The following is a 13258-nucleotide window of genomic DNA, read 5'->3' on the forward strand; positions in this document are numbered from 1 at the left end:
ACTAGAGTGAGTTACAAAGAAAGCTTTCGGCTTCATAAATCAAAGTGATGATGTTGTACAAGACGCTGGTGAGGCCTAATTTGGAGTATTGTGTGTAGTTCTGGTCACCTACCTATAGGGAAGTTATCGATAAGGTTGAAAGAGTGTAGAGAAAATTTACAAGGATGTTGCAGCATTTGAGGATCCGAGTTATAGGGAATGGTTGAATAGGTTAGGACTTTATTCACTAGAGCATAGGAGAATGACGGGATATTTGACAGAGGTATACAGAATCATGAGGGTAAATGCAAGCAGCCTTCTTCCACTGAGGTTGAGTGAGATTAGAAGTAGAAGTCATGGGTTATGGGTGAAATGTGAAATATTTAAGGGAACATGAGGCGAAACTCTTTTCCTAAGGGTGATGAGAGTGTGGGATGAGCTGCCAGTGGAAGTAGTGGATATGGGTACGATTTCAACATGGAAGAGAAGTTTGGATAGGTACGTGGATGGGAAGGCTACGCAGGGCTATGGTCCGAGTGTAGGTTGATAGAACTGGACAGATTAATGTTTCAGCACAGACCAGATGGACCAAAGGGTTTGTTCTGTCCCTTAGTGTTCTCTGACTTCTATGAAAGTGAGCAAGCATCCATGGAACTGGTTGTAGTCCCTAGTAATGCACCATGTAGAAACAATGGGCCAGGTAAAGGCATATGAAAGCCTAAAGGTGACCCAGACCACAGTTGTAGATTTGTTCTTAAATGGATGTACACAACAATTAATATATTAATTTGCATGGCTGTTTTGATAATATTTTTTCTAAGAGGATTGATGGAAATAGAAAAATAACATGGCAAATGTCATCCTGGAGTTTCTCTTCATTTATTATTATCATTGTCTCTGGAGGCTCTGGTTTTAATCATCATTCCTCACACCATTGAAGCTGCCTTCCTGACACAACACACAGCTTGAGCTGAAGGATCTACAGTATAACACTGCGGTTGTGGCTAGCAGTCCCAATGTGTTGAATTTGTAAGCACGGCAAAGGGAAGATGCATATTTAAGTAAAGATGGTTTGTGGGAGTTTATATTGTTGGGATTAGACTCCACGAGAACCTCCAAGAGGACCACAACCTTGTTGCGGTTTGGAGACTTGTGACTCAGTGACCTGGAGAGCTCTGGTGGCCGGAGTCAGGGCTTTATACTTCGGGTTTTGGTAGGGTCACCCATGCCAAACAGGGTCAAAGGGTAGATGCCAGACTAAGAGTGGTCCACTGGTCCTCCAGTTTCAGGAGATCAGCTCACGGCTAACAACCCTGACTGGTCAGATGGAACTGTTACAGAAACAGCAATGAAGAATCCTTCTATATCTGGTATTCCTGATTCTCCACTTGCGGCTTGCGTGACTGACAGTAGGGAAAACTGAGAGGAAGCCACTGACACGATGAAGGAAGCCCTGAACACCACTGGAGATGGAGGACCTTCATTGCTGCCCTGAATGCCAGCAGCATAATGGGCAAAAGATGACTCTACAGGAAACATTACTATGCCATATATTTCTTTGTGATGGGGAGGAAACACCGAATTGCTGCCACCCGTTCATTATGTGGTACAACCTGCAATCATTGTATCAATGTTGGATTCCAGTGAAAGCTTTGGACGGTTCAGAGGGCAAAAATACTCTGCACTGCATGAAGTAAAACTTACTCCTTTCCCAATGAACTACATCCATCAATATCCTTACATATATGGTATGGCGAATTCTATTTCAACCTTGATGTATGTGTTTAAAATTGAGGGACAACTTTGACAGGCCACCTCTCACTGAAGTCTGCAATGTGCACTTGTAGTCACAATAATTAAGATAGCTGGGTCCAGGCTGGCTGGTGATGCAATGACATCGGCGCTGGACCCGGGAGCGGAGGTTCCCGGTTCGAAACCAGTCTGGTCCGCTCCCGAGTAAGCTTTCCATCTGTGCCGGGTTGAGTGTCGAGGTCGCAACTCAACCTCGTAAAATAAAGGGAAAATACTGTGAAAATGTCTGTGTGAGGAGTGGTGCACCACACAGTCTCTCTCTTTCACTCTCTCTCTCAGTCTGCGCCTTGTAAAAAGCCACGAAGAAGACATCATCGCGGACAGACACACACGCACATACTCCCATGCACGCAGGCACATGCCAAAACAAAAATAGCTGGGTCCTTGACAAGTTCAAAGTACATTTATTATCAAAGTATGTATACATTATACAATCTTGAGATTTGTTACCTTATAGGCAGCCACAAAACAAAGAATCCCAAAAGAACCCATAAAAAAAAAGGAGACTGTCAAACACTCAATGTGCAGAGAGAGGGAAAAAACAAATTCTGTAAACAATAAAAGTAAGTAAATAGCATTCAGAACAAAAGTGAGTCCACAGACACAAAGCCTGGAGCAGCCCGAGCAGGCCGCAGCCTCAGTGTCAGTTCAGCACAGAGCCGAGTAAACGTCGTGGAGCAGCGAGCAGAACCGGCCCTACCCTCGGCTCTTGTCCCAACACCTTGCCTTTACAATCTACCTGGCCCGGCATTCAGGATAGGTGATGACTATTGTCAAGACATGTTAGGTGAAAGGGGTGAAATCAGTTCTATGACAAGGGGCAATGACAATGATGTCCAGAGAGTGTATCTTTTTGTCACCACTTTCCTGTTTCTCCTTTTCCTCCATCTCATCTACCATTACGCAAAGAGCAAAAACTACATCCTCCAGAGAGCTGGATTACTTCAACTGAGGTAGGTGAGAATGAAACATGGCCTCTTTGGAATATACTGCTCTAGGAAAAGGGATCATCATTTGAAGACCCTGTCAGAAGTCTCCAGAATGCTCCTTTATGAACCTGCGACTGATATTTGAACTGTCCTCACCAGCATGACTGGAACCTGCATTGAATAATCCATATTCCAACACTGCCCATTAGTCTGATGTGACAGTGGAGTCAATATGAGCACAAAAGGCTCACTTATATTGAATGAACCACGCCCGATTTGTTGAACAATCCATGCATTCAGGGAGCTATCATGTTTCCAGTTGATCAAGAGATTGGTATACAGAAGTGATGTAGACAAATAGTCTCTGAACACTTGGGAAAACCTTAACCTGGACAGATCAGCATTCTCACATCACTTAAGAAGTCAAAGAATTGTCCTCTCCTTGAGCAAAAAGGATTTGTGATGTCTTACAGGCAGTGCTGAATTGGGAATTGCGGCTTGTACAGTAGTCAAGCCAAGTCAAGCCACTTTTTATTGTATTTCTGACCATAACTGCTGGTACAGTATACAATAAAAATGAGACAATGTTTTTCAGGACCATGGCGCTACATGAAACAATTCAAAAACTACACTGAACTACGTAAAACAACACAAAAACTACACTAGACTACAGACCTACCCAGGACTGCATAAAGTGCACAGAACAGTACAGGCATTACAATAAATAATAAACAAGACAATAGGCACAGTAGAGGGCAGTAGGTTGGTGTCAGTCCAGGCTCTGGGTATTGAGGAGTCTGATGGCTTGGGGGAAGAAACTGTTACATAGTCTGGTTGTGAGAGCCCGAATATATCGGTACCTTTTGCCAGGTGGCAGGAGGGAGAAGAGTTTGTATGAAGGGTGTGTGGTGTCCTTCATAATGCTGTTTGCTTTACGGATGCAGCGTGTGGTGTAAATGTCTGTAATGGCGGGAAGAAAGACCCCGATGATCTTCTCAGCTGACTTCACTATCTGCTACAGGGTCTTGCGATCCAAGACGGTGCAATTTCCGAACCAGGCAGTGATGCAGCTGCTCAGGATGCTCTCAATACAACCTCTGTAGTATGTGGTGAGGATGGGGGGTGGGAGATGGACTTTTCTCAGCCTTCGCAGATAGTGGAGACACTGCTGGGCTTTCTTTGCTATGGAGCTGGTGTTGAGGGACCAGGTGAGATTCTCCGCCAGGTGAACACCAAGAAATTTGGTGCTGTTAACGATCTCTACGGAGGAGTCCTTACTTTATGTCTGAAAGCTAAGGGTTCTCAAAAATGACTGGGGCAGTGCCTACTCTCATCGTAGGTTACTTTAGATTCATTAAGATAGAAATAAAAAGCAAGACTCCTTCAAAGTTATTTGAAAAAATATTAAGTATATGTGTAATGTCACAGTTGATCCAGTGTTCGAGGCTTAAGAAGATTTGGCAAATTGTTCCATCTCAGGTCTATCAGAAATTTTGCATGGACGTGATATTTGCTGTAGTAAAATGTGCTCTGATTGCTTTTTTATCAAATTTAGTAATTCATGAAAAATGGTCTCCAAAATGGCAAGAGACACTAGGTCTGGGAAATGGCCACATTCAAAACAAATCAAGTACACTGATGTCACTGCATCACATCCATTGTGTTGCTTCATTTAGATAGTGAGATTTTGTTCATAATTATGTAACTTATCCCTCGAGCTACTTTCTCCTTTAAACGGAAGCTTCGACTATAAAGTTGTTAGTTAAGCAGATTAAACTCCATGAATCATAACATTATTACATCTTATTGAATTAGCAACTGCCATTATACGTATTCTATGAATGCCAGCATGGATCAGGAGTTAGCTTGAGGGATAAAATCTCTTTTATCCCTTTTTTAGATTCTGATAATGCAGGCATGAAATAATAGTGCCACTCAGTTACTTACTTACGCAAACACGAGGAATTCTGCAGATGCTGGAAATTCAAGCAACACACATAAAAGTTGCTGGTGAACGCAGCGGGCCAGGCAGCGTCTCTAGAAAGCGGTACAGTTGACGTTTCGGGCCGAGACCCTTCGTCAGGACTGACTGAAAGAAGAGCTAGTAAGAGATTTGAAAGTGGGAGGGGGAGATCCAAAATGATAGGAGAAGACAGGAGGGGGAGGGATGGAGCCAAGAGCTGGACGGGTGATTGGCAAAAGGGGATACGAGAGGATCATGGGGAGAAAGAAAAGGGGGAGGGGGGAAAGCCCAGAGAGGGAGAAAGAATGTGTGTATGTGACTAAATAACAAGGGGAGCCTCCCCCTCGTACCCCATCCGTTATTTATTTATATATACACACACACACATTCTCTCTCTCTCTCCCCCCCCCCAATCCTCTGGGTTCCCCCCCGCCCCCTTTCTTTCTCCCTGGGCCTCCTGTCCCATGATCCTCTCATATCCCTTTTGCCAATCACCTGTCCAGCTCTTGGCTCCATCCCTCCCCCTCCTGTCTTCTCCTATCATTTTGGATCTCCCCCTCCCCCTCTCAAATCTCTTACTAACTCTTCCTTCAGTTAGTCCTGACGAAGGGTCTCGGCCTGAAACGTCGACTGTACCTCGTCCTAGAGGTGCTGCCTGGCCTGCTGCGTTCACCAGCAACTTTGATGTGTGTTGCAGTTACTTACTTACATCATATATGGATTGGCATTGGTTATTAAAGTTGAATATGTAACATTGGCACACAGCACAAATATGCTAAGCACTGCAATAAAAATTCTGTAGAGAGACTCAAACATTTAACATATTGTGTATTAGCAATATCAATGTGTATTGTTGAACACTGACGTACTATTGTTTAATTGCCTTCTGTTCTAATGAATATGTGATATTTCATTATAATGGTCATTTACAGCTGGTCTTTTTTTCCACTTCCACTGTGCTTGCATTTTAGATAACAGTTTTGCAGCAAAGCTCAGGGATGAGATTATGGTCCAACGTGCTTAAATGGATGATTTGTTTGTGAAGTGTTTTGTTGAAATGGCAGCTTCAGAAACACGGTTCAGTCTATCTCTGCTTACCTGCTGTCTTACACCATTTCATCAGCATTCCCATTTATAACTACTAATTGAACTCCAGTGCAATACAGGGGTTACACCAAACGTCAGAGGGGACACTGGGGTTTTACAGTAAACGCAGACTGAAATCTCATTGTCTAGTCTGTTAATGGCTGTTATCATGAAGGCTTAATGTTTCAAGGCAGCCCAATGTTTTTACTTTTCATTTGAAATGATACATTAATAGCACTGAAAGTCATGGAAAGCCATGAGGGAAGTTCTATGTCCAATTTTATCATTCTTTAGTGAGTTGTTTGTCAGATACTGATTTCAATGTACTTAACACTTGTTACTCCCTGCCCATCATACTTACTCAAGTAATATGTATAAATGCAAATATTTGAATATGCATCTGTTGAAAATAAAAACAGTAAAAGAGATCAGGTAAAACATTGTACTGCCTGAAGAAATAGCTATTTTAGACCATTGCTAACAATTGCAGCAGCACAGGAGTATATGTTGTTGTTTTTTTTTAATGATATGGGATTATCATTGCTACTTGATTGTCGCTATTTAATGCCAAGGTCACCATGTTGTGAACGCGACTGCAGCATTCCCTGTGCTTTTTGATAATGCTTAACAAACTTGATTGTCAGGATAATAACTTTTAAGGCTGAACATGCTGGGCGATTCCTGAGGATTTACAGACCGCCTGATATAATATAATCACAATGGTGATTTCTGAGGCCACATGCCAGCACAGCAAAGGTGTTGACTTCTCAGGAAAGATGGGAAATAACATTGCTTTGTTTGCAATAGGTACTGTAATCTTCCTGAACCCTCAAGAAGAATATTCTCGAATCAAACCACATGCTCTTTTAATATTCAGTGGAGTTTTATATCCACTATGGACATTGAAAGTGTTAAGGTCCTAAGGGATAAGGGCAATAGCTACTGCAGGGCATCCACAGCCCATTAATAAAGCAACCTTCTCCTTACTACATTGGTTGTCTCACCAGAACCACCTTGACAGACTGGTCAGTGAACCTCTTGGTTTGTTGCTACAAATCCAATCAGGGCAGAATTTTCAATTTGGAGGAAACATAAGTGTATTTATAAACACTACCCATTTTTCAAATTTCTAAGAAAGTGAATTTGGGCTAAAATATAACACAAATGACAAACTGCTACTCCTAGTTCAAGGCTTCTTCCAGTTTTGGATGTTCTGCCTCTAGGATAACATGATCCACATCATGTGCATCAACTGAAATGGTAACATCATCACCCAACAGTGGAACATCTCTCCTAGGTAAACATTTCATGCAAGTAAATGAAACGCCTACCTCCTGAATGCCATTGATCACTAGAAACATAGCAAAGCAGTCAATTCACAATATTTATTGGCCTCAGTCATCCGTTTTTTCCTCCATAGATGTTATCAATTTCATTTGAACCATCTCTGATGGCCCATTAACATGACTACATTTCTCACTGACATGACCCACTGTATAGATTTAGAAGACATTATCGCGTATTGTCACGTCATCAATCTCAGCAAAAGCAGCACAGGTCAATTTTTTTACATGTAATTGTCATCAATTCCCCCTTTGTCTAATTATGTACAGGTCAGTGTTACACTAATGCACTACCTAGATCATTTTCCTAATACCCTAGTCTGTAAGGAATGTGTTATTAGAGTCAATAAATTGAATTTATAATCAAAAATAGAAATTACGCTGCAACACAAAGTTCACAAGGTAGGTATTAACATATCATGCCTATTTTCTATGACAATAGCATTAAACAAATTAAAGGAATAGTCACCAGAACAGAGATCTTATACTTTGGATTATATACGAAGAAACATTTAAACTGATCAGTATTATTGGCCTGGCAATTCAAACTGTTACTTTCCCAAGCAATGCAATATGTTTTCAGACACTGTTTCAATCTTTTTTCCTGTTGACTTCTATTAGCTTTATTTTCTTCCCTGTCATTCCATAACATTTACCATGCCTTTTCCTTCTTAGAAGCTTCATCCCGAGGTTTCCTGCACTTGGTCAAAGAAACACCACGCACGTGCCTCACTTCAATGTACAACAGTAAACTCATCACGAGCACAGACACTTGCTGAAGACAGCTCTATTACATTGTGTGATGAGCTTAAAGGTGTCCTTCTGCTATTCTATTACCTTAACTGAAAATGTTGTCGACACCATTAACTCCCTGACGCGCTCAATGACTTTTACACATGCTTTGAAAGGGAGAACAAAACTACACCTGTGTGAACCCCCACAGCATCTGGCAATGCTATATTCTCTGTCTCAGGGGCCGACATTAGAACATCCTTCAAGAGAGTGAAGGAAACAGGCCCAATGATGTACCAGCCTGCAGAGGGTTGTCAGCCCCATCATGGGCAGAAGCCTCCCCACCATGGAGGACATCTTCACAAGGCAGTGTCTCAAGAAGCTGACATCCACCATTAAGGATCTCCACCATCTGGGACATGCCCTCTTCTCAGGGAGGAGGTGGGAGCCTGACAACCCAGACTCAATGTTTTAGGAACAGCATCTTCCCCTCTGCTGTCAGACTTCTAGAGGTCCAAGAACCCACCAATGCTACCTTGCTATTTCTCTTTTGAACTATTTGTTGCAACTTAAAAGTGATTTTTCCCTTGCACTGTACTGCTGCCACATAACAACACATTTCACAACATCTGTCAGTGATATTAAATTGGATTCTGAATCTGAGAAATTACCAATCAAACAGTTAATGCTGTATAAAATACATGCGTGAAAACAATTGACTATTAATCAATCACACCAGACTATCAATCAGCCAATCACGACTTAGCAGACATGGTTTAAGACCTTTTCAACTTGAAGCAGCAGTGTGGTCTTTGTACAGTTAACTCCATGAAACTGTCACAGGAAAGGATCTTTCAGAGAGAAAGGTAAAGAGTTCTACTCACCTTGAATACAAATGTAATCCATTTAGGTGCGAGGGCAATCAGCATGATACTCAGTAGCTACAGCTGCCTTGAATTTACTACATACAAGTCTGCATCTGGTAAACACCACTTGTGTTCTGCTGTTACTCCCATGACTCTATCAGCGAGGAATGGGAAGTCATCTACTCACAGCTCCACAGAAAACGGGTCAGCCGGTGCCAGCTAGGGTCACAAGGTCACTGCAAAATGAACTGCGCACCAGTTCCCGGCTGACCAAGACTGTAGTTAGTGAACGGGATGGAGAGGGAACAGCTGGTGGAGGGGGGAGTCAGCTATGCAAAGCAGCAGCAGAGACAATGTGAAATCGGAAGAGTTGCATGACTGTAAATCAGATAACTAACAACAGGCACATGGCCAGCTCCATGACCTCTGGGGCCAAGAGGTACAAGAAATATTTAATATTCAGATACGGAGAATTGCTTCAATAGGATCAGTCTCTCTCCAAACGTTTTGTGTGTGTGTGTGTGTGTGTGTGTGTGTGAAGGCCAGCTACAGCAATCACTAGTGTGAAACCAGTGAGATATCTCTCCAGTAAGCTGCACAGTATACTGTTTTCAATACACTAGCAGAACATCTCTAAAACAATACACACTGTACTGACTGCCAGCTTTATTATCTATTTGATAAAGAATACCAGCTGATAGCACTTCAATTTTCCCCAGATTTGACAGCAGGCACTGCGTACATATTTCAACAGAGCTGTGTAAAGGTTATTAACTCTGGCTACTATCTTAAAAATAAATAGTTGCACTTCAACATAATTGTAAGTTCAAGTCTCAATAGTCTCCTACAATGGATGAAACACAAAACTTCTTTAGAAGAATTATACATAATTTCAACTAAAATCCCATCTTCACAACATTAAGGGTCTCCCATCAAAAACATGTCTAAAAATGCTGGGTGTATTTGAATAGTAAATTCAGATGCCACTGGTGCCAAAGGCCATTGTTGCCTTTTGCTAGCTGTCTGATTCATAATCAAGCTCTTTCCAATTTCACATTGTCGCTGTGACAGAGATGTCAAGTATTACCATGGGCACAAATTAAATTATTTACATAATAAGTGGACTCTTTTTTTTAAACTATATTGTAATGCAGTTCTACTGTACTAATAAGCAATTTCTTGAGTTCTCATCTGTTCATCCAAACGCTTAACAAAAATGTACATCAGAAAAATCCACTCACCAAACAAATCCACAAATGATTTATGCAGCAAACATTTTGAGCACATAGTTCCATTGATTGTGCCAAAGTCTGACCCTGAAATTCCCGGGGAACCTGCAAGGGGAGTTCAGGCTGGATTTAGCTGTCTGCGCTTCATGCCAGTTTAAATGATTTGGATAAGCAACTGTGCTTCCTCTAGAGCAACTGCAGCATTGGTTGTGGCATCTTGCCACATCATTACTCTGGTCTGTAAACAACTGCATACCCAAAACTGACCTTGAAATTTTCTTCACTGTCAGACCCCCATGAGAATCATTGTGCTGGATACCAGAAACTAATAGACAAGTTCACATAATTTTATTGTAGGGGTCAGAGAGATTTCCTCAATTAAATTATACTTGCAAATTTCCAAAAGTAGAACATTTGGTCATTTATTTACCATTTATATTGATTGGCTGTTCCACTCCCTGGTTCCTTGTAAACCCTTAACATTTCTCTACCTTGTATTCATACCTCCCACTGCCAAAACCACTATGACCCTGTTTTTGCTTCTTCATTTCCAAAGGCACCAACTTGAGAGTACATTGCACATAACAGATTTAAGCATCCAACAGCGTTAAACCAGGTCTCTTTCTCTTAGTCGAAGCTGAATCAGGATCACCTTTTCTCTACACTAAAATCTCTTCGTTGCCCCTCCAATCTCTTCTCCATCAACAAATACACAGGGTATGTGCAGCGAAAATCATTCTGCCAGCTGGCTCCCTCACTTTTCCTGGATTATCAAGCCAATCTCACTATCCCTCCCTCTCTGCTACCCTCACAATAGTTTAGCCTAACTAGCCCTACACAACCACGTAAATCAGTGTTGAATGAGTTGGGAGTGCTTTCCAGGGTTCTGACTGATTAAACTGTCGACATGCTCTGACGTGCACAGCAAATTCTGATGCCTAGATTATTGTTATTTTATACACAAGGCTCACAATTAATTTTTAGCAAAGAAACATACCACCTTGTAATTAATAATCTATTTGTCTTCGAAAATTCTCAAAATTGTGCTGTCCTGATGCCCTCAAAAAATCTACTCCAATTAATAGCGGTTAACACTGTATACTCAGTCCTTGAAGCCTCCTGCTACACAGTTCTTGAAGCCTCCTGCTACACAGTTGTGATAAAAGGTCACTGACCAGTTATTCTCACCATAAATGCTGCCTGACCAGCTACATATGCTCTTTTTATTCTGGATTTCCATCAACTTCCGTATTTTGCTTTTGGAACACATCACCTCTTCATGTTGCAGAGAGCCATTTAGCAGAGAGAATCTTCAATTCCTAGAGTAGGTTTGCCAACTCTAATTTACATCAGAAAGCAATCACAATCCATGGAACAGGAGATTTTGAAAACAACAGGTGACAAATGAAAAACAGTGAGGAAATCTGGTCAAATGCTTCAACTATTAAGCATTACATTTTTTCCCCCACAATTAGTTTCCAAATAAACTAACTGGCCATGTAACACCACAAATGGTAGCTTACCACACTTACAAAACAACGTGCATTCTCTTCAGCGGGAAAGCACCATAGTTATGATCTTTGTGGCCCTTCAATAAGGAAAATGCTTGTGACCTTACCAACACTGATGGGGCCAACAAATACTGGGTAGTCACTTTTAATGCAGTTAAATATGTACTTTCGACCCAGCCCGACCCAACCAACAATGAGGCGCAACACAGGTCAACCTTCTAGACATTCAAAGAACAACTCTAAACAATACTCCTGATGACAAATAGCATTCACCAGAGTCCGGATTTTAATATATTTTTGAATTCATTCATGTTTGCTATGACTGTACTCCGTTATGGTCATCAGGCAGAGGCACATTTTGGTGAACGTGAACCCATTTAACATTTAAAGGTAACCTGCTTCTTCAAGTTACACTATCATATTATTCAACAAGCTTAATTAATATTTAGTTTCTGAAGGACCCAGGAAAGTGCATATCCCATTTGGACTGCAGCAAACCTTGTTCAAAAGGATCTCCTTTAGTGCTTATCACAGTAATTCAGAGGAGCATCAGTACCAAAGTAGAATATGTATTCACTCTTTTTGTTCTTGGTTTGCCTTCTTGTTTGGCTATGTGAGGTTGCCATGGAAATAGATAGAGTCCTTCCATGTATTTAGGAAAAGTCTATTTATGCAAGAGATTGAATGAACAGTGTTTGAGGTGAAATATTTCATTTTGAAAGCCAAAATTGGGTGCATATTTGAAACAGGAGCAAGAGGATCTGGAGCAATAAAAGATTTTGTCACAAAATGCCAACTGTCCGTTTCTCTCTGTGGACGCTCCCTGACCACAAACTCCACCACCATCTTCAAGTTCCTTTCACATCTTGCTAGTTGCACCAGATTTCAGTAACAGCACTCTCAATTCTCCATGATAAATAGAGGTCCTTTTTGCAGGGGGATATAAAAGATCTCAAGGATCACCAGACAAGTCATTCTTGACCAATATTTATCCCTCTCTCAATATCACTGAAACCAAATAACACATATTGGCTGCTGGCTTCCTAGATCTTACTTTGGAAGTGTGTAAAGAGTTCTAAATGTTTTCTGGATGTCTTTTCAGTATCAAAAGTGCTATTTCACAACAGGACTCTCTCTCTGCATGAATTTACTGCCTTGTCCTATAAACACTGATAGTTTATTCCTTTTTAAGTGCTGCATGTCAGATAAATGTAAATGTTTTCACATCTGTGCCTCTTGGACTGATTTAACATCATAGCTCAATTATCATCAGAGTACTGGAAGGTGCTGGCAACAGCAGTATTAACTGTTACTTGCTAATGCTTAGTTGATTTCACCAGGACCACATTGCTCTTGAGTTCATGAAAACTTTGTTACGAACGTGAACCAAAGAGCAGAGTTTCAGAAGAAATGTGAGAACAATGACCATCTTTGACATCATCGAGGTATTTGGCCAAGTAAGTCATCAAGGAGTCCTGACAAAGCCGAAATCAATGGGCACAATGGGGAAAATGCTCCAGGTTTGGTGTCAAGCTGCACAGAATGCACTAGTTATAGTTGTTGGAGAGTAGTTATTTCATTCCTAGGATATCTTTGCAAAAATTCCACAGGGATGCCTCCATGGCATAACACCCTGTAGCTGTTTTATCAACAATCTTCCTTCCATGCTCTGGTCAGAAGTGGGTGTGCTCAGTAATGATTACACCTATTCGTTTCCATTTAGGTCCCTTCAGCAGATCAGCTGCACATATCAGCACAGAGCAAGACCTAGGTAACACTCAGGCATGAGCTGAAGCATTGTCTCTAAT

The 13258-nt window shown here is 41.4% G+C and overlaps 1 protein-coding gene across 6 annotated transcripts in view; it reads right to left on the reverse strand.

The window, feature by feature from the left end:
* The window catches only part of arhgap24 (Rho GTPase activating protein 24), a 705958-nt gene that overhangs the window by 155317 nt on the left and 537383 nt on the right, over nucleotides 1-13258 (reverse strand). Inside the window, exon 1 of one of the 6 annotated variants that reach the window (XM_063043522.1) lies at nucleotides 8729-9180. The exons of the other annotated variants lie outside the window; for them this stretch is intronic. Within the exon in view, the coding sequence (XP_062899592.1) occupies nucleotides 8729-8750 (22 nt within the window). The 5' untranslated portion in view covers nucleotides 8751-9180. Of the gene's footprint in view, nucleotides 1-8728; nucleotides 9181-13258 lie in introns of those variants that run through there. 6 annotated transcript variants of the gene reach the window in all.

This window comes from Mobula hypostoma, chromosome 3 (genome assembly GCF_963921235.1).
Source record: "Mobula hypostoma chromosome 3, sMobHyp1.1, whole genome shotgun sequence".
NCBI lineage: Eukaryota > Metazoa > Chordata > Chondrichthyes > Myliobatiformes > Myliobatidae > Mobula > Mobula hypostoma.